We start from the raw sequence: 22,776 nt of genomic DNA, 5'->3' as shown, positions 1-22,776 counted from the left end.
GTTTAGCTCCGCCTCAAGGCTGTACAGATCCAGAGTACATTTCACAACTGCTTTATCTAAAAGCATAGCCAAATGACCTGGATTGCAGTTGAAATTACATTACAAATTACAATTACAATTACAATTGTGCAAGTGGTCAATGCTGTTCGATATTCTGAACAAATTATTAAAACAATTGTGAAGATCTCCACAGACCTGCGACGACCGATGCACGCTGTCTTGAACATGCAGCTTTATATGATTACATGGGAAGAAATGTATAGTTGCAGTAACCTCAAAATGTGGCCATGGAAGTGTTACTCATTTAAATGTTGAATGTTGCATTAGTTTGTAAGATAGCCTTAACTTTAGGCTATTTACTGTATTTCAAAAGTAATATTTAATATCAACATTTAAAGGAGATGTGCATTCGTAAAGTATTCAGACCTCTTGACTTTGTCCACATTTTGTTACGTTAGACTTTTTAAAAATGTCCTCATCAATCAATTTCCTCAAACAGGTTTTTTGAAAATTTTGCAAATGTATTACAAATAGAAAAACAGAAATACCTTATTTATATAAGTATTCAGACCCTTTGCAATGAGACTCGAAATTGAGCTCAGGTGCATCCTGTTTCCATTGATCATCCTTGAGATGTTTCTACAACCTGATTGGAGTCCACCTTTGGTAAATTCAATTGATTGAACATTATTTGGATAGGCACACATCTGTCTATATAAGTTCCCACAGTTGACAGTCAGAGCAAAAACCAAGCCATGAGGTCGAAGGAATTGCCCGTAGAGCTCCGAGACAGGGTTGTGCTGAGGAACAGATCTGTGAAGAGGTAAGAAACATTTCTGCAGCATTGAAGGTCCCCAAGAACACAGTGGCCCCCAGCATTCTTCAATGGAAGAAGTTTGGAACCACCAAGACTCTTCCTAGAGCTGGCCGCCCAGCCAAACTTAGCAAATGGGGGAGAAGGGCCTTGGTCAGGGAGGTGACCAAGAACTCGATGGTTACTCTGACAGAGCTCCAGAGTTCCTCTGTGGAGATGGGAGAACCTTCCAGAAGGACAACCATCTCTGCAGCACTCCGCCAATCAGGTCTTTATGGTAGAGTGGCCAGACGGAAGCTACTCCTCAGTAAAAGGTACATGACAGCCCGCTTGGAGTTTGCCGAAAGGAACCTAAAGGATTCTCAGATCTTAAGAAACAAGATTGTCTGGTCTGATGAAACCAAGATTGAACTCTTTGGCCTGAATGCCCAGCGTCACGTCTGGAGGAAACCTAGCACCATCCCTACGGTGAAGCATGGTGGTGGCTGCATCATGCTGTGGGGATGTTTTTCAGCGGCAGGGAATGGGAGACTAGTCAGGATCAAGGGAAAGATGAACGAATCAAATATAGATCCTTCATGAAAATCTGCTCCAGAGCGCTCAGGACCTCAGGCTGGGGCGAAAGTCCACCTTCCAACAGGACAACGACCTTAATCACACAGCCAAGACAATACAGGAGTGGCTTCGGGACAAGTCTCTGAATGTCCTTGAGTGGCCCAGCCAGAGCCCGGACTTGAACCCGATATAACATCTCTGGAGAGACCTGAAAATAGCTGTGCAGTGGCACTCCCCATCCAACATGACAGAGCTTGAGAGGATCTGCAGAGAATAATGGGATAAACTCCCCAAATGCCAAGTACTGTCATACCCAAGAAGACTCAAGGCTGTATTTGCTGCCAAAGGTATTGAGTAAAGGGTCTGAATACTTATGTAAATGTGATATTTCAGTTTTTTTTATTATCAATTTGCTAAAATTCCTAAAAACCTGTTTTTCCTTTGTTATTCTGGGGTATTGTGTGAAGATTGATGAGGAAAAAATATTATGTAATCAATTTTAGAATAAGGCTGTAGCGTAACAAAATGTGTAAAAAGTCAAGGGCTCTGAATACTTTCCGAATGTGCTGTCTCTACTGCTTGGATAGTTCCATCTGAGCCTCTGGCTTAATCCAATTGTGTTTGAATAGGACTAAATCAAATCAAACTTTAAATGCACTTTCATTAATTTTTAGACCAACTGGAATTAAATCCAGACTAAGTCAGTGACACAGATGTAACTATCCAAGCAGAAGATACATCTCCTTCAAATTATGATATTTGGTTGTGTTGACAACCAAACACAATTCAAATCACTAAATATCATTACATTGTAAATCAACCTGTGCCCATATCCACAAGGCATCTCAGCGTAGAAAATTGGTCGTAAGTGCTGAGAATAGAGACATTTTACTGGTGTCTTGCAGCGATTCAGTGGTTCCTGAGTTGTTAAAATAATTTTGGGATAATTCTATACGATCAATCCATAAATAATCTAGATCTACATGCAACAGTATCTCTTGTGACTTTGACAATGATTTCACGAAGCCTATTTCACATGATATGCCTAAATACTTATAACAAATAGGCTTATAAATAAACACGTTTTTCTTTCGATTATTTAATTACCTACATTATGTTATTTCAAGCTATCCCTTTCAAGTGCAATATCAAATTGTTAAAAAATATGCCTAATGTCACGGATCCCTCCGGAACTTTCATCACGCACACCTGTCCCCTATTTCCACTGATTAGTATTTGTATATATGTGCCCTTTGGTTTCCATGGTCTTGTCGATTATTGTTACAATGGCCGTTGGTGCATGTGAGTACCTGTGCTGTGTGTTTTGTGTTTTGGTGCCCTTGTGGATTGCACAGATGATTACGGGTCTCGTCCCGTGTGTATTTATTCGAGGTACACCTCGCTCTTTTGTTTGGGTTTCAACCCTGTGTTTTGTATACGTGTTTGTTTGGTCTTCGTCCCTGTGCCTTTACACGGCACGCCGTAATTTGGGCTGAATAAAAAAAACTATTACGCATTCCTGCGCCTGTCTCCCGAATCATTGTTACCAACGTGACACCTAAATTGGGCATGCCTATACATTGGGCAATTGAAGGCTAGGGCCTATTTTAACTTCGATTGTGTTTGATGAAAGTGATAGACCTTTCAAATGTTATATGCAACGTTGTTTGCAACAATATTGCCAAATGATTTGAGGCCGACAAGCCAAAGTGATTTAGAGTTGTTAACAACGATTTATATATATACACTAGATGATTGGTAGGGGGCACTGTGTTGAAACCACCATGCCTCCATCTTGGCACTCCCCCACCGTTGTAAAAAATGTTTTGGAAGCTATAGTAATGCATTTATTAATGTCTACATTCCTTTTTGCCACGTTTATTCTATTACAGACACCTTAATGCATACTTTTAAATTATATTATGTGAGCTAAAAATTTAAAATAAAAATATTTTCCTTTAAAGTATAATTTTTGGAGATTACTAATGTTACTGTCCCCACTAGAACAAAACAATACTTAAATACATGTAATTTTGAAATATTTAATTGAAATACTGTAGAATTCCATTCATTCCTATGGATGACTGCTACTACTTGGGAGTGCCAATATGTGACCGACCGGCTTGATTCAGTCTTATGCAGCAAAATTTGAAATTGTTTTTTTACTTGTCTTTTTTTGTCTTTTGATAAAAGTACAGACTCAGAGCTAGAAAAAGTTATATCATACACTACAATGGGAAAGTAATTCTGCTTTGAATGTTGATTAACTTGTAACCTTACTTTTGAGAAAATGGCCCTTGAATGTTTTGGTACACCTAGCTTTTCTTTGCCTACACCCATTCAGCATCATTCACACCCTCTTAAGCTTTAGCTCCACCCAGCTTTTTAAGGATTCACATGTGAGGCCATGTACTAAACAACCAAAGCCTTTAAGACTAAAAGCTGGCTTATACTACAGGCGTGTTCGTATATTCAATCTGGAGTGCCAGAGTGTGCTCAGAGTGTGCTCTGGGCGTTCAAAAACTCAGAGCGTTGTCAGATTGTACGTTCGTAAATTCAGAGTGCACACTGGACGCTCTGGCCGAGGAGTAGGGTTGATCCGAGCGTTCTGACCTAACAGCAGTCAAGCACCCAAGTTAACTTGCTAACGTTGGCTAGCTACTTCCAGACACAAATAAGGGAACAGCTCACTTTGACCGTCTTACTCGCCCTAGCAGAGCTGGTTAGGCTGTTTTTATGTTATCCTGAGCGTTGGTGACTGCCACTGTGCTGCTGGCAACAATTTAATTACGCTTTTTTGCCAACTTTTACTGATACCGGCCATATTCAACGGGTGTTGAGCGTTCATAAATTTGTCAGTTATTCTGTGCTCTGGCACACTCAGACGAGTGATCTGAAATCAGAATAGATAGCCAGAGTGAATTTACCAACTACGTCGATCGACAGTTGTCGCAGTGACATCATGAACATTCTATTGAAATCGTTACTTGTATAGTGGAGTCTTTTGTTTAGCTAGCTAAACAATTAACCATAATCCTAACTCAACTTTACTACCCTGCATGAATTTTTATTTATTTTACCTTTATTTAACTAGGAAAGTCAGTTAAGAACAAATTCTTATTTTCAATGACGGCCTAGGAACAGTGCCTTGTTCAGGGGCAGAACGACAGATTTTTACCTTGTCAGCTCGGGGATTCGATCTTGCAACCTTTCAGTTACTAGTCCAACACCCTATCCACTAGGCTACCTGCCGCCCCAGATAGCTAACCAAACAGGTTCAATGTTTGCTAGCTAGCTAACATTAGGCTATAACTAGCAATGCAAATGGCTCTGACATACAAATAATATTACTACACAGATCATACATGTAATGTTAGCTAGCGAGCCAGCCAGCTAACGTTAGATAGCTAGCTAACAGTACGCTTTAACTATAAATAAAAACGACTATGTCAATTAGAAATGTGTAATATCTGAAAATGAGGCTAGCTGGACTATCTGACCCATATACATGGATGGATGTTTCTCCCTCTCTGTCATGGATGCCATGGTTGCCTTAATTTGAAGATGTAATCCGGAGACTAGTGTTTTATACAGGTGTTCTCTTTTCGACTCCGTCTGCATATTTGCAATCAAACCCCAGATTTTTCTCCATCTCCTAAGCTATCATACTCTAATTCCAATGTGCATTCCACTGATTTCAAAACTCGGTTCTCCAGAGAGTGGAGAGCAACAGCTTTGCAGTTCTACTACGTGGTATCTTTCAAAAAGCCGCGTTAGAAAGGATAACCTACACATACTGACCAGCTCATGTTATAGACAGAAGCGTAATACATGGCAGACCAATCCGAACTCATCTCTCGGCATGTCCAGCCCACCCATTATCTCAGGCAATCATGTCTTTTTCTGTGGCTAAACCAACTTGGCTCGTAATTTAACAATTTTATTCGTATATACAGATTGCATACAAGTTTGATATTAAGGCACATGAAAGTTCACATGTTCCAGAAGGCATTTCTGTAAAAAAATGCATTTTGATTAAAAAAAAGTTTACGTTCAAATGGCTCTCCTGTGAAGTAGTGATGCGCAACATAAACCTAGTTTCCTGAAATGAGTCACATATGGCCGACCGGTGGCTTCAAAGCCTCTCAATGGCCAATATACACTGCTCAAAAAAATAAAGGGAACACTTAAACAACACAATGTAACTCCAAGTCAATCACACTTCTGTGAAATCAAACTGTCCACTTAGGAAGCAACACTGATTGACAATAAATTTCACATGCTGTTGTGCAAATGGAATAGACAAAAGGTGGAAATTATAGGCAATTAGCAAGACAACCCCCAAAACAGGAGTGATTCTGCAGGTGGTGACCACAGACCACTTCTCAGTTCCTATGCTTCCTGGCGGATGTTTTGGTCACTTTTGAATGCTGGCGGTGCTGTCACTCTAGTGGTAGCATGAGACGGAGTCTACAACCCACACAAGTGGCTCAGGTAGTGCAGTTCATCCAGGATGGCACATCAATGCGAACTGTGGCAAAAAGGTTTGCTGTGTCTGTCAGCGTGGTGTCCAGAGCATGCAGGCGCTACCAGGAGACAGGCCAGTACATCAGGAGACGTGGAGGAGGCCGTAGGAGGGCAACAACCCAGCAGCAGGACCGCTACCTCCGTCTTTGTGCAAGGAGTAGCACTGCCAGAGCCCTGCAAAATGACCTCCAGCTGGATCCTGGATGAACTGCACTACCTGAGCCACTTGTGTGGGTTGTAGACTCCGTCTCATGCTACCACTAGAGTGAGAGCACCGCCAGCATTCAAAAGTGACCAAAACATCAGCCAGGAAGCATAGGAACTGACAAAGTGGTCTGTGGTCACCACCTGCAGAATCACTCCTGTTTTGGGGGGTGTCTTGCTAATTGCCTATAATTTCCACCTTTTGTCTATTCCATTTGCACAACAGCATGTGAAATTTATTGTCAATCAGTGTTGCGTCCTAAGTGGACAGTTTGATTTCACAGAAGTGTGATTGACTTGGAGTTACATTGTGTTATTTAAGTGTTCCCTTTATTTTTTTGAGCAGTGTATATCAATAGCAATCCAGGGTTTATATACCTCATTGGTTGTTAAACGGTAGTGACGAGTGTGTTGATATAATGGTAACACTGTCAAAATTCAGCTTTTAACAACCAGAAAATGTTGTTAAAAAAAGGTTATGCAAGCCAACACATTAGGCGACAATTAAGAGAAGTGATTGTGTCAAGCGAAATTATATCAAACGTTTTACCCATGCAACATTAATATGTACAGTCACATTCACCGTGGTTGTCTGAAGCGTGCTATAGAGTTCCCAGCTGGCAATGCCTCATTGCAATTGGTTATTCCCCATCATTTGCAACAATGTCAATGAGCGTCATCACTCTCTTTTCTTTTGCTGTACCTCAAACTGTCGTGATTACCAGGTGAAATAAACATTATGAGTTGATTTTACTCCTGGCTCAGAGTTTGTCTGGGCAGTGTCTTAGCATCACCCTAAAACCTACTCTGAGAGTTTTTTTTTGTTTTTAAACCGGTTTTAATAGTCTGTGACAAAAATCAAAGATAAACAGCGCTGGGTTTGGTTAAAACTCTCTATGGGAGACCAAAGGGTAGCTGTAGATAGATACATTCTCCAGTAGGAGGTGCTGCCCAGTCTATTTTTCTGATAGTGGATATAACGTTGATGATCTGACGTTGTTTTAAAGGTACGAATTCAACTTATTTTATACAAGGTTTGTCTATGCTGAAATTTGGTTACCATGATGACATAATCGTATGGTTGAAATTTCACTCTCAAAACCACAGTTTACATTGATTACTTTTTCCAAATCAATCCAATGTATTTTCTACATAGATTCCACGTCACGACATCGACAAATTATGTTGAAACAACGTTGATTCAACCAGTTTGTTCCAAGTGGGAAAGCATTATTTTTACACTGTGAAGTATTAGGATCCTGATCTAGTTGAGGCAGAAGCCTTGAGCCAGAATAAGACTTCGCTGTGATGCCAGAGTTGTTTGGGCACACTGCTAATATGGCACACTGCTAATAAGCTAATTCTCTGCATTTGAGAATGCTATTCCTGTCCCTGCTTCGGTTCAAATTGTCAATCCCATTTTCAAAACCATATTTCCCTCTTTCCCTGCCACAGGTTCACATAAGAAATATTCAGGCATTACTCAAATACTTACTGCTTTCAAATATGTAAACATTCTATGATGGCTTTGGTATTTTATGTTTTTCAGATACCTATTTAAAATATATGTATACTGGGAATAAACATAGGTTATAGTTTCCTTTTTTGGTAGGGGAACACAAACCACAAATCGGTGTCAATCCCAAACTGCATGCAAACACTTATGCATTGCTGTCTGTAATTACAAATCAGAGTAAATAAGATATGGTTATGCTACTAATGTGGCCACTTCCAATTTGCCAAAACTGTAAATGGGATTAACATTTACCACTGTGTAAACATGGAGCCACCCAGTCTGTAACCTCACAGCCCTCACTCAATCTTTCTTCTAGCTTCTCAGAAAGTCCGGGAAAGAGCCAATTCAAAAGGGAGGTTTTGTAACTCTTTATAGATGGCAACCTCTAGACAGTTATTTCTTTCTCTGTAAGGAATCATTCATTTATGGAAAGTTGAACTCTGTAATTCTGCTTTTTGGACCAGTAAGGTCTACTTACTGTACCTTCTATTGTCTTTCATATTTCAGTATGTGTTAATGTGACTTAACGCATATGCCTTGCTTTGGGTGTTCGACTAACTCAGCCTACTAAGAGTCTGATCTCCCTCTTGTTCCTGCAGCAAACGTTGGTGCGTCTGCGAGGTGGGGCCATCGTAGGGGAAGGTCGTGTGGAGGTGCTAAAGAACGGCGAGTGGGGAACCATCTGTGATGATAATTGGAGCCTCCTGTCAGCCACGGTGGTGTGTCGAGAGCTGGGCTTCGGGAGTGCCAAGGAGGCCCTGTCTGGTGGTCGGCTTGGACAGGGTAGGGATTGGAACTCAGTCCTACTTACAATAACAGTGCCAATCACAACATGACATCCGGCCAAGTACATGATGGGCATTCCAACATATTGGTCAGCCTAGCAGTTGACTGGGCTGAAGATGAAGTTAACTATTATAATGTTGGATCTATGTAAAAGGCCTTGAATAGATTATTATTACGTAGGTTATCAAAATCAGGTTCGAGGTCATGCAAGTTTTTCTGGTCATTTTTAGAGTCGTTGTCCAAGAGTATTGGGTTTGTTTCACCATTTTCGATCAACAGTCAATCAAACAACATTGGCCTTAACTGCGCAAAGTCTGAGTAGAAATCTGAGATGACCACTTGAATTCCTGGAATACAAAGAAACATTTACATGAACAGCTTCATTGTGTACTGTAGCTTTAGAACTGCATGTGTTCACCAAATGTTGCAAAGGGAAAATGCCCAAAAGATCTAACAGTCTGTAATACTATCCCTTATTTGACGAATTTTTGAGCCGTCACTAACCCTGCTGGAGGACCGGATCAGGCTGGGTTATAGAAATGGAATGGATCAGTTCAACTTTTCATTTGTTCTCTGCAGTTCGGAGCCCATATTCGTAAAGCTTCACAGAGTAGGAGTGCTGATCTAGGATAAGTTTGGCCTTTTGGATCATAATGACTAAGATAACATGAAAAAGGGGGACCTGTTCCTCGATCAGCATTCCTCCTCTGATTCTTTGTCAATACAGGCTCATGGTCACAGTGAGCTGAAAAATGCAAGGCAATACTTGCCATATTCTAGGACTGTAATTGAAAGGCTGTAGTGGAGAGAAAAACTATATTTAAAGAGTACATCATGTATCCACTCCCTTATTCAAGACCTCGTCTTTCCCTCCAGGGACATGGGCCCTGCCAAAACGAGGACATACTATTTATTGACCAGTTTTCTCTCACTCAGTGTTACCTACGGGGATATTAGTTACCATGGATATTTTTTTTCTGCAGAGGCAGACCAATAACTGAGGCATAAAGGCATGGACCCTCCCCATATACAGTAGGTATCGCTGACTCACAGTCAAAATGATGTATTCAGCAGATCTTACAGTAACTGTAATCGTGGACTACAGGAAAAGGCGGGCCGAACAGGCCCCCATTAACATCGACAGGGCTGTAGTGGAGCGGGTCGAGAGTTTCAAGCTCCTTGGTGTCCACATCACCAACGAACTATCATGGTCCAAACACACCAAGACAGTCGTGAAGAGGGCACAACAAAACCTTTTCCCCCTCAGCCCTCAGGGGACTGAAAAGATTTGGCATGGGTCCCCAGATCCTCAAAAAGTTCTACAGCTTCACCATTCGAGAGCATCCCGACCGGTTACATCACCGCCTGGTATGGCAACTGCTCGGCATCTGGCCGTAAGGCGCTACAGAGGGTAGTGCGTACGGCACAGTACATCACTGGGGCCAAGCTTCCTGCCATCCAGGACCTATATAATAGGCAGTCAGAGGAAAGCGCATAAAATTGTCAGAGACTCCAGTCACTCCAGTCATAGACTGTTTTCTCTGCTACCGCACGGCAAGCGGTACCGGAGCACCAAGTCTGGGACCAAAAGGCTCCTAAACAGCTTCTACCCCCAAGCAATAAGACTGCTGAACAATTCATCAAATGCCCACTGGACTATTTACATTGACCCCCCCCCCCCCCATTTGTTTTGTACACTGCTGCAACTCACTGTTTATTATCTATGCATAGTCACTTCACCCCTACCTACATGTACAAATTACCAAATGAACTAACCTGTACCCCCGCACACTAACTTGGTACCGGTACTCCCTGTATATAACCTCGTTATTGTTATTTTATTGTGTTACTTTCGTTTATTTGAACTGCACTGTTGGTTAAGGGTTTGTAAGCAAGCATTTCACGGTAAGGTCTACACTTGTTGTGTTCGGCGTATGTGACAAAGTTTGATTTGATTTAACTGTGTCTTTAAATAATTCACCTATTTTCAGTGAGGCTGAAGTGAAGGGCCATGCTCTACCAACTGAGCTACACGGGACACTATAACAGGGTTGAAAGGAATTGCACACTGCTGTTTTCCGAATAGGTACAGCTATTATTAATTTTATCTCTGAGCTAGTCCACACAGGCATGAGACTGAAAAAAGGAGTAGTAAATTACAGAATAATGGCACATTATGGAACATGGCAACAGCAGACGGCCTAAGTTTCAAATGGCACCCTATCCCTTACATAGTCCCTACCTTTGACCAAAAGTAGTACACTATATCGTTGCTGTCTGATGAAAACCTCTTATCTCCAAAACTTTTCAAAACATAATATTTTCCCATTAACAAACAAACATTTCTAAAACGTTTGGAGTTTCTTTTTATACATTTTTTTGGGGGTCCTAAAGTCCTGACATGCTCAGTGTTCATTGAAGGGAGTTACTGCTTTCAATAAATGTTTAAAGAAAAGTAAATTAAATAGGCAACCATTTTATTACAAGGTTTTCATCAGACAGTGACGATATGGGTGCCATTTGAGAAGCATCCAGAGAGAATTCTGGACTGGTTGTTCCTTTTGGAAAAATATTTTCCCCACATGATTTACTACTGTCAAGGAGAAAGGAACACTATCTCTGTATCTAAGGCCTCCAGGAAAATAAGTTACAGAAAGACGCATCTTAATAGCAGACCAGCTAGAACAGACATGAAAACATCCTCTTTAAACCTTCAATACTGAAACTCATCTAATAAAGTGATGACAAGATCCTGCAATGCATTCAAATGTGTGGTCTCCCGTGAGCTTGTTGACTGAAACACCAAGTCTTGGACTTTGACTTCCATTTACCTGTCAACGTGGAACCACACCGTTTTTGGCCACACTCGACTGTTATTTTAGCTTCCCTGAACGTCTGGGAAAGAGTCAACTCCAAGAGTCTCTGCCAATCTCTTACCGGTATTATTCTCCTTTGTGTGTTTCCCAGGTATGGGCCCAGTCCATATGAATGAGATTGAGTGCTCTGGCTTTGAGAAGTCCATCACAGAGTGCTTCTTCAACAAAGAGTCGCTGGGCTGCAGCCATGAGGAGGATGCAGCCGTGAGGTGTAACGTCCCAGCAATGGGCTTCCAGGAGAGGGTAGGTGTCTGTGTGTGCGTGTGTCTGTGTGTTAGTCAGGTAAAGAGCACAGGCTATCTTTAACGAAGACTTTATGTGCTGTTCTCATCACTATAGTCAATAATATTTAACATTTACCTACAGTACATTTCTTTCTTTCATAAACTATAAACATTGTATAATGTAGTAATGGACAAAGTAGTATTCCTATTGCTGCTATCTGTGTGTTTGTAGCTAAATACCTCTCATGTGTCTCTCTGTGCAGCTGCGTCTGAGTGGGGGACGTAACCCAAACGAGGGGCGTGTGGAGGTGCTGGTGGAGAGGAACGGCTCCCAGGCATGGGGTACGGTATGCAGTGACGGCTGGGGCACCATCGAGGCTATGGTCGTGTGCAAACAGCTTGACCTCGGCTTCGCCAGCAATGCCTTCCAGGTGAGAAATGTTTTTTGAAATGTCTATTTATTTAACCTTTATTTATACAGGTAAATCAATTAAGAACAAATTCCTATTTTGACGACCTGTCCAAACATGCAGCAGTGCTCTCCGCAGCATTACAGCACTGTACAGTTACCCTACTGAAAAAAATACCATATATAAAAATACCATACCATGTAGGCTGTCCTTTTGACATCAATTCTGTTCCAAATGACAGCTTTCCCAAATTAGGGCCCTCATTCAGTCCTCTAAAACTGTGTGTGTGTGTCTCTAGTTGCCAGGGGTGACAAATACCTCCTCTGGTGTTGTAGGACGTCATCTCTTAACTGTTTGCACCTGAGAAGGATTACGCAGACCTTCCCATCAGACAGCACAGTATTTGTTGTGTCAAATGTTTTTTTACTAGACTGCTTGATAACAGTAATAGTGGGTTTGGAAAATCTCTGTAAACCTTGGAATGGAGGAAATTATGTTTGCTATAGAACAGAGATTTATGAGGAATGATTACTGTTACTCCTGAATTACAACATAACACAACGTATGAATACAATTCAACCGTATCTATTTTGTAGTCTGTAGTTGGTTTTAATATTTGTGATGGCTACACCTCAGGGATATATGAAGAACTAAGCCAAGTAATAGTGACACTAATGCAAAGTTAGAGAGATAATGAACAGGTTGCCCCCTCTTGTGGTAAAAAATAAATATATATTTTTTTTTAAATACAAAAATTAGGGGGTAGATCAGCTTTAATATTGCAGATAGATACCAACCGTCTTGTGGCTTTGCCCTTACAGTATGTGTTGCTATCCTCCTTGAATCCATAGGGAATGTGAATACTACCCGTACATTTTTCGAACTAATTTACACTTACTGGTATCTACATACATGTACTGTTGAATTATCCAACTACTTAATTGAACATATAACTATAATAATATATTGACATAGCAAACACAACCTATGACAAAATTCCACAAATTCTCTGTCTGATCTAAACCATTCCCTAACTGCTATCATGCTGTGTTCCTGTCCTGTAGGAGACGTGGTACTGGCCAGGGGAGGTGAGTGCTGACCCTGTGGTGATGAGTGGAGTGCGATGTTCTGGCACTGAGATGTCCCTTTCCCAGTGCCTGCACCATGGAGCTCATCTCACCTGTCCTAAAGGAGGGGGACGCAATGCTGCCGGAGTCTCCTGCTCAGAGAGTAAGAGGGAACTCATACTGTCTTTTCCTCACAGACAGCCGTCTGCCTGGACTAGTTGTCTTGCATTGAAAGAGGTTGATTGCTTGCATGCAAAAACATGCATTTGTCTGGCCTGGCCTATTATGGCTTAATGGCTATTATAAGCATCCTTCAGGCTCATCCTACCTTCAATCTCGTCTTTCAATCTTTTGAGTGCGGACCTGTAACATTGTAATTTCAGTAGTCAGCAGGACTACATGTTACAGTAAATTGTGAGGATAAAGTATGGTCTGATTTCGAACCAGTAACCGCCATAACTCCCTGCTCTCCCCTCAGCTGCCCCTGACCTGGTGCTGAACCCCCAGATAGTGGAGCAGACCACCTATATGGAGGACAGGCCCATGTTTATGCTGCAGTGTGCCTATGAGGAGAACTGCCTATCCACCACCTCCAGTGAGACCCCTGCCAACTCTTACCGCCGCCTGCTGCGCTTCTCCTCCCAGATCCACAACAACGGACAGTCGGACTTCCGTCCCAAGGCTGAACGCCACTCCTGGGTGTGGCATGACTGCCACAGGCAAGTAGCTCCGTGGATTTTTCTGTCTGTCTGGGAAACTGTACGATCATTTCCTTTTTTTTTTTGTTTAAATTGGTGATTTATTAACCTCACAGTTGTGTGGGTCAACAAGATTGGTTATTTGAACACTGTTTCGAAATTACTGTCAGAAGCAACAAAAAAACATATGTTTAGAGAAAGTTCCACTGAACGTTTTCCATTTCCATAAGTTCTCTGCCCTGTAATTGACCATGGACCGAAACGTCTCAGATGTTTGTGGTCAAGGCATTGGATGAACTGTGCAATGTTGGCAGCTTCACACAGTCACCAGCTCTACACACATCAAACCCTTGGTGTATCCTCAGGTGGCCAAAACATGACAGTATGCAGTGGAGCTCCAATCAGCCTTCTGCCAACAGCCCTGTGGGATTATACATAGAATCGCTAAATATATACCATTTTTAAAATAAATGTTTATTTTCGGTTTCTTTGGCCTTGGTGCCATGTGTTTCAACAGTGTCTCGAGCTCTTGTATAAAAACCTATCTGCTTCAGAGAGAATATACTAGGCACCTCACTGTGATTGCACTGTGATTGAACTGTGATTGCACTGTGATTGAACTGTGATTGCACTGTGATTGAACTGTGATTGCAAACTAGAGGTTAGTTGAATAAACGTGTCTCTCTCTGTGTCCAGCCATTATCACAGCATGGAGGTGTTCACCCACTACGACCTGCTCAGCCTCAACGGCACCAAGGTGGCAGAGGGACACAAGGCCAGCTTCTGTCTGGAGGACACCGAATGTGAAGAGGGTAAGAGCCTGGAGTGACAGGGTGCATCCCAAATGGGACCCTATTCCCCAGTGCACTACTTTTGACCGAGGCCATGCAACTTACCTATTCATGCCATCCTCCGGGCAACCTTTTACCCTTTTTTACACTACTATGCCAACCTGAACCAAACTGTGCTCTGTCGTGGTTTTCAGCCTGGTTCCAGTAACTATGGCAGATGTGTAAATAGGCAAGTTCAGTAGGTTTGGCTACGCTTTGTTCACCTCAGTAGTGTGGAAAGCCCTCGTCTACCCAGTGTTCCTCACTCCAAGCAGAATATAATACAGCCTACATCCATCCAACTCTGAGCAATAGCCCAACTGTCACTCACAAAATCATCCATCATGCAAAAGTATGTGCTTACCTGTTTGTCTTTGATTATAACTTTGGCAGGTATTGAGAAAAGATATGAGTGTGCCAACTTTGGGGAACAAGGCATCACTGTGGGCTGCTGGGATACGTACAGACATGATATTGACTGCCAGTGGATCGACATCACAGACATTAAGCCCGGAGATTACATATTCCAGGTAAGTGACATGCTGTAAACTCCCAAACGGCAACCTATTCCCCATATAGTGCACTACTTTTGATAGGGCTCTGGTCAAAAGTAGTGCACTATAGGGAATAGGGTGCCATTTTTGGCCGTAACCAAAGTCATGCCACCACTATTATTCTATGTAATCGATTGAGGTTTTCATGTTGTATGCAAACTATGTATTTTGTTAGTTGTGGAGTTGGATTGGCTTCCTCGTCATCTCCATGTTGGACTAGTTGTCTCTGCCGGACACTTGTTAGATTGTCAATATGGCGACTCACAGCATTTGCCTCTGTCCCACAGGTTGTTATTAACCCTAACTATGAGGTGCCTGAGTCCGACTACACCAATAACTTCATGAAGTGCAGATGCAGATACGACGGCCACCGTATATGGATGTACAGCTGTCATAATGGTGAGGCAATGGTGCACCAACCATTGGTAGAGCGACTGTTTTACACCAGACATTCTGAGTTACTGCATTGTTCCACCACCCTCCTTGACTTAAAAGATAACTTCACTCATAAATGAAAGTTAGATGTTTTCAGAAGTAGACTAATGTCAAGATATATTGACATTAGTCTATATGCCATTCATTTTTGCCATTCATTTTTGGTGGAGGCATACGCAGTTGTTGGATATACACAACTGATGTCGTGGGTGTTATGTATGTTACTGTATGTTGTAATGGCTTACGACAGCTTTACGTATGAATGGGTTGTCAGAATGAGTGGCACATGTCATAAAATGTCAGAGTGATGTATTCAGTCCTCTACTGTGGAACAACCTGACCCTGAACGGCGAAAAGTGCACCTTTACAGCTCCAGCCGTTGAGTTTGTGGGAGTCCGCCTGTCGGCCAAAGGCATTAGCCCACTCATGTCGAACATTGAAGTCGTCCGCCGCATTCCGGAACCTACCTCAGCCTCTCAGGTGGCCTCATTCTTGGTCACGACAGCCTAGTACCTCCGGTTTCTGCCCCACTACTCTCAGACCACAGCGCCCCTTCGCCAGCTCCTCAAGAAGGACGAGCCATGGGCCTGAACACGGGCCTGCTCAGACGCGGTCCAATCACTGAAGAGCTAGCTCACCACAGCCCCAGTCTTAGCTCACTTTGACCCCGTCTGCCCCACCATTGCCACCTGTGAAGCCTCAGCGGAGCACTAGGAGCTGTCCTCTCACAGCTGCAGAATGGCGTTGAGAGGGCCCTGAGCCCCACTAAGTAATGGTACTCTGTGGTCGAACGAGAAGCACTGGCCTGTGTCTGGGCGTGCGAAAGGTGGTACCTCTACCTATACGTCCGGCTGTTCACGCTCCGAACTGACCACCAGTCTCTCAGAACGCTATTGTGAGCCTCAGGAACTGGCCACAAGCCACTTCGGCTGCACAGATGGGCCGACCGCCTCAGACAGTATGACTATCAGCTGAAGTTCTTTCTGGGGAGGGATAACGTGGTTGCAGACCTCCTCTCACGCTCCATTGACGCTCCTACTCCAATTGTCTTGCCGGACGACAAAACCGAGCTCGTACAAATGCTCTACGCTCCCCTTCAGCCAGCCGTCTCAGGAACTGAGAACTGAACTGGAGGAACTGAAGCAAGCATCGGAACAGGACCCCACACTGTCTACCCTGCACACCTACATACGCACTGGATGGCCAGCACGTGTGCCAGAAGAGCTGGCGCCTTTTGCCAGGGTGAAGCACAAACTTTCTTGCTGGGAAGATGTCAGTGTCTCTCGAGGGTTGTGCATTGTGGTCCCGAGTGGCCTGCATATGCGCGTGTTCTATCCATAGCCCACAAAGGTCACTTGGGCATAGTGAAGGTGTCGAGACCTTGTGGGGTGACCAGGCATCGACCACGACATTGAAGCCCTGTTCAGGGATTGTGCTGCATGCCTCCTCAGTGGGAAAACAGGAAAGTCCGCCCCACCCCACCCTGCAGCCTCTCGCATGGCCGCCCCGCCCCTGGACATCTGTTGCGCGATCCATGGGCACACAGTCCCTCACCATCAGCGCTTCCTGGTGGTGACATATGAACTCAGTGGCCAGAAGTGTTTCCTGTCGGAACTGTCGCAGCACAGGCCATCATGGACATCCTAGACAGCCTGTTCACAAGGTGGGGCCTATCCCTCACCCTCACCAAGGACAATCGGCTCCAACTAACCTCTGTCGAGTTCTCTTCCTATCTCAGCAACAAGGGAATCAAACACATCTGCACGGCCTACTACAACCCACAAGCTAAAGAAGGGGTGGAACGTTTCAACCAAACGCTGTAGAACGGCATCAGAGCGCACCTGGTCTGGGGGTGCACGTTCTGTACTGCCTTGACCCAAACAATCATGCGATACAGAGCAAGCAAACACACAACTACACAGGTCTCCCCGGGATCTCTCATGCTAGGTCGTGAGATGGAACTGCCACTGGACAGACTCAGAACACAGAGCGCAGCAGCACCGGCGACTAGGCGCACCCAAGCAAAGCAGGCAGTGATCAGGTACCAAAGAACAGTGAAACAGGGTTTCAACAAGGCAAACAGAGACGCCACCTGATGGACCTCCACTACCACCACCTGAGTCCCAGCCTCTGTGGGCTCCCGAAGGGCCAGAGCCACAAGCGGTGGCGGAACGAACTCGCCCTGCTCATCTGGAGGGCTACTTAACCTCCATTCCCTCTTAGATTAGGTCTCTTCGCCAACCTCCAGGTTAATGGACTGTACTGTCTAGTTTGGAGAGTTGTTGTTTGCCTCTTCCGTTCAAGGGTTAATGTTTCTGTCTTGCAGGTATCACTCTAGGTTCTATGGACATTTTTAGTTTGTACCAGTCCCTGGTTTTGGAAAGGGGGGGAATTGCTATGTATGGTACGACGTGCTGTACGTCGTTATGGTCTACGACAGTGTGCTGCTTTACATATGACTGGGTTGTCAGAATGAGTGGCACATGTCATACAACGTGCAATGTGAAACCGTGCCGATGTGCGCCCTTTTACAGCGAAGCTAGATATAACAGTGGGGACTTGCTTTCATCTTGACATTAGACGCCTGACGCACTTTGGTTTGAAAGTGTAATGCGTCAAAGTGTTGTGAAACGTTGAACTGTAACACCGTGTGAACATTTGTCTCCTTTCCTGTGTCCAGGTGGTTCGTTAAGCACTGAGACTGAGGAGTCCTTCCCTGGGCTACTGAACAACCAGGTTATACACAGATAAAAGGATGAAAGAGAAGAACAGAATCATCACCACCACAGAAAGACTGCCAAAAATCCCCCAAACACTAGCTCTCTCCCTCCCTCCCAGTCAGCAGTCCAGGATAACTATTGTATCGTGTTGCCAATACAGCCTACAGCTGTTATGAACCCTCCTAGTGGGGAGTGCCACAGTATATGGACAGCACTCATTGATTATGCCTAAAGAAGCAACCCACTGCCCACCTCTTTCAGACATCCCCTCTCCTTCTTAGGCAGACCATTTGATGTATCCTTCTGTCTTCCCTAAACCAGGTAGCCTCTCCCAGACCCAGCTCTCTGGTTGAGGTCAATACGGGACTGAGAGTTTCTCTGTCACGCTTGGGTTAGAGACATGAAATGTACATCCCCACTGCTCCCCACTAGAGGTGATGATGAGACTCATATGGCACCCTATTCCCTATATAGTGCACTATGTTTGGGCCCTGAACAAAATTAGTCCATTATAAAGGGAATTCTGCTGCACTGTCTTTTTTTAATATGATAAAACGTGAATTCAAAGGTAATCTTCCAAGAGTTTGGATGTCTCTGACAAATAAATCTCTCTTGCACTATGAACAATACAGACTTTATTGATCATTAGCTAATACTAGTTTGTAATGGCTTTATGCAGTAGGTGCCTCATATAGGCTACTCTCTGAGTAGTTTAATGAAGATGCTTATTGAGGATGCAGTACAGTACAATACCATAATAGGATGCAATAACTGACTGCCAGTAAGTGCATTGCTGTTGGGAAATGTTTAACAAACAGTCTTATTCCAAGAGATGTCCTGTGCCTTTTTTTCTGACTTAGAATCTATTTCCTCTTCCTTGGGAAATTCAGACGACATCATTTTGAAGCGCAGGGTTGTTACCCTCACCGATCTTTTCATCTGTGGTACAGGGTACTCCCTCAGACGTCATCAATGTGCTCAACACGCTCTATTTGAAGTTATTCTGTGGTGTTCTCTCACTCTGTCATCTGTAATAAACCCAAGTGCCTGAGAAGTTCCCTTTCCATTGTAAAAACTGTGACCAAATAGTAGACATTAGTCTGCTCCACAAGCGTGGTGGTGGTAGTACAGTAGTTAAAATGGAGGGATACAACTAATCCCCCTCAGTGCCTTATAGTGAGAAAATACCTGGGGTTTTTTGTTTCCTTTTCGACATTCATGAACAATCTCATATTTTCCAGCAAACATCATAAGTAACTTATTGTTGTAAAAGTCAGGGATTTTAAATCGTTTTTTTTTTTACTTTGTTTTTTCTTTTACAATAATGTGTGTGCGAGTGTCTCATTATTTTATTGTACTTTTTATAATGGTGCTACCAAACTGTCCTCCTCTGTTTTATGAGGGTACAGTACAGTGACAGCTGAATCGCTAAAGTATGTTATGTATGCTAACTGTATACTTGGAGTGTTTAAATCCGTAATTTGCTTTAACTATATTAAAAGTAAGATTTATTGAGCAAACAAATCTAAGTTGTCGGTTGTATTTTCAGATCTATACATGTAAATTAGGAGGAATGCCACCTTCATCACACATGTCAGGGGGCGGCAGGCTAGAGAGCCGAGCCAGCAACTGGAGGGTTGCCAGTTTGAATCCTGGGTCCAACGGGAAAAATTTGTCGGGAAGTGAGCTGGCAAGCGGAGGGTTGATGGTATCAAATCTTAGATGCCATTGCCTGCTGTTGTGCCCTTGAGCAAAGCACTTAACCCCCCAGAACATCTCGAAGTGTGGCCACCCCCCCACCTCTCAAAAATATATATATATATATTTATACGTATGTCTGTAGGAGGGGTTGGGTTAAAAGCAGAAGTACAATTTCAGTTGGACCTTGTGTGCAATTTTAAATCTTAATCACAGTTCTCGAATTTGCTGCCATCTTCTGGTTGTTTAAGGTAGTGATTTGGCTATGGACCATAAAGGAGTAGTGTTTCACGTAGGACACAGTGTATGCTCTCCGCCCTCGGGTCATCTATACACACTCTACAGTTTGTTCTTCATTGCTCTGCTGACTTTCCTATCATTCCTACAGTATGGCCAAGGGATGTCCTTTAACATCTACATTGCAATATTTCAACAGGAGCGATTTTTTTTTGTGTCGCATCAGTGACATTCTCACAACTAGTTTAACTCTTTCATGTATGTATCCATGCCATTTGTTAGGGAATTATGCATTGTGCTATACCTAAAGAGGTGAGAAATACAGTTACACTACATTTACGTTCGCAAGTGCCATGCTCTACCAACTGAACCACAACGGACATAATAGTCCATAAGGCAAAGGTCAGAATGAGTTTGAAGTTCTACAACAGTTTGACTTTCTGCAGCAAGCTAATCCGAATGCCAAGCTATGTATACTTAAATTGGAGCTGTTCACTTTGGTAACTGGTGCTCAGTGAAAACTAGAGAGACTTCCTGTTGTCATTGGTTGGAGTAAATCCAGGCCTCATTGCTCTTTGTTTGGACTGTCTCCTGTGCTAATGTAAGCAGCCCTGTATTACTCAGCAGCAGGACTAATAAGGTTAATCTCCAGCACCCCCAGGAACAGGGCTGCTGTTAAGAAGGCTGTGAAGCAGCTCTTCTGGTTAAGACAAATGCTCGAGGTCTAAAGCAGAGGCTGTGTACCAAATGGCACCCTGTTCTATATATAGTGGACTACTGTTGACAAGAGCAGTATGGGCCCTGGTCAAAGTTGCCTAGTGCACTATAAAGGGAATAGGATGCCATTTGGGACACAGATATAGATGTAGCAGCTAGCCTCAGCGATGCATAGCCTGCTACCCTGGAAGATGGGATTCATCCAGGACCATCAATTACACACCTAACACCCCCTCTGACACTTTTAGTTTTTAGTCCTCCAGACTGATTAGATGTTAGAGGAGCAGGCAGGCAACATATCCAAGTGGTTGTTTAATCCCTTACCATCTACCAAGACCACCCATTCCCCTGATGTACTGTAGCTAGTCTCTCTATTAATCCACGTCTTCCCACCAGGGCGGATAATGGTAGCAAGAGCCATCTGAAGACCGGAAACCCCAAACCAGAAGGTCTCCACGAAGTAAACACACACACACACACAGAGTCTGGCTTGTTTTGCAACCAGGGAGGGAAGACCACCTACCGTGCTGTGCCACCAGGAGGGGGAATGTCACAGGTAACTTGAGACGGAGTTCAGTGGGTAACGACGGACATTCGGTTGACTAGACACACTTGGGCCAGGGAAAATCTCCTTCTGCTCTATGAGGTAACAAAGAGCTGCATTCATGTGATAAAAGGTTAATTATGCGAGGCTTGGCTGAATAGATTCTGTGCGTGCTAAACTGAAGGGGATGGTTCAGCAGTCTCTTTCTCAGGCTCGGCCTGAGAGAGGACAGGGAACCAGAACAGGTGATTGGGTCTAATTTCTCTTACGGTCAAGAGTAACCTCAGAGTTCATGGGAAAGTCCTGTCTCTGTTGTAGCATCCTAAATGGCACCCTATTCCCTATGTAGTGCAGTACATTTGACCAGAGCATAGGCTTACATAGGAAATAGGGTGCCATTTGTGATGCTCACTGTGTCCCTTTGTCCAATCTTACTTGAAATCTCTTCACCTCCTTAGTTATACCCAGAATGACTTTTCTGGGAATATTTAGTTTAACGGTGAGAAATACTACTACTTTCTGGGAGATTTATTCAGGCTAGTCCTCCTCTATAAATCTTGTGGACAAGAGAATATATTACCTGGAACTGAAAGCAGCTTTCTGGGAAGTCCTGTTTTTCAAGCCCTAGGTTGCAACTTTTCCCTCTTAAAAAAAAACAGTCTGACCAGACATCAGTACACACAGTCTGTGTGCTTCCATACTACTATTGGATTGATGAAGAGGGCCAATCTCAGTCGAATGTACTGTCCCAAAACAAGGCATGAATATGTACATTTACAGATTATCATACAGTTCGTGTACAAATTGAAGTTGCAACATCCATTTTTGGACGTATTAATTAATATGTACCCATTGATTCTTGAAGAGTATAACTAATACATTTCTCATGAACTCAGTTCAACTGTTGTACCCCATCAGAACCCAAAATATAAGCTTGTTTTACTCCAAGTTTGTAAACACTGCATAGCCTCAAAACATGTTTAAAACTATACTTTTGATGTTAGGGATTGTCAATCCTTTTTGTTCAACCTTTAACTAGGCAAGTCAGTTAAGAACAAATTCTTATTTACAATGACGGCCTAGGAACAGTGGGTTAACTGCCTTGTTCAGGGGCAGAACGACAGATTTTTACCTTGTCAGCTCGGGGATTCAATCTGGCAACCTTTCGGTTGCTGGCCCAATGCTCTAACCACTAGCCTACCTGCCGCCCCATCCATAGCTGTCTATGAATTTGAGCTTTTTTACTGAAACAGTGGTGGGGAACACACTTTGTTATTGTTTCAACTGCGGAATTGCCCCTTTAAGCTAAAACATCCAAATGATTTTCTGTATCATCCAGAAGTGTAGAAGAAGTATACGTTTGA

General features: G+C 43.3%; 1 protein-coding gene across 1 annotated transcript in view; it reads left to right on the top strand.

Moving 5' to 3' along the window:
* The window catches only part of LOC129853765 (lysyl oxidase homolog 2B-like), a 64,650-nt gene extending 44,910 nt beyond the window's left edge, over positions 1-19,740 (top strand). Inside the window, exons 6-14 of the mRNA XM_055920144.1 lie at positions 8,216-8,399; positions 11,370-11,521; positions 11,766-11,933; positions 12,977-13,142; positions 13,458-13,698; positions 14,374-14,489; positions 14,901-15,037; positions 15,349-15,460; positions 18,177-19,740. Coding sequence (XP_055776119.1) covers positions 8,216-8,399; positions 11,370-11,521; positions 11,766-11,933; positions 12,977-13,142; positions 13,458-13,698; positions 14,374-14,489; positions 14,901-15,037; positions 15,349-15,460; positions 18,177-18,247 — 1,347 coding nt within the window. The 3' untranslated portion in view covers positions 18,248-19,740. The remainder of the gene's footprint in view (positions 1-8,215; positions 8,400-11,369; positions 11,522-11,765; positions 11,934-12,976; positions 13,143-13,457; positions 13,699-14,373; positions 14,490-14,900; positions 15,038-15,348; positions 15,461-18,176) is intronic.
* The last annotated feature ends 3,036 nt before the right edge of the window (positions 19,741-22,776 follow it).

Source organism: Salvelinus fontinalis, chromosome 4 (assembly GCF_029448725.1).
Source record: "Salvelinus fontinalis isolate EN_2023a chromosome 4, ASM2944872v1, whole genome shotgun sequence".
NCBI lineage: Eukaryota > Metazoa > Chordata > Actinopteri > Salmoniformes > Salmonidae > Salvelinus > Salvelinus fontinalis.
Note: the sequence above shows the minus strand (reverse complement) of the source record. Positions and strands in the feature narration are given on the sequence as shown.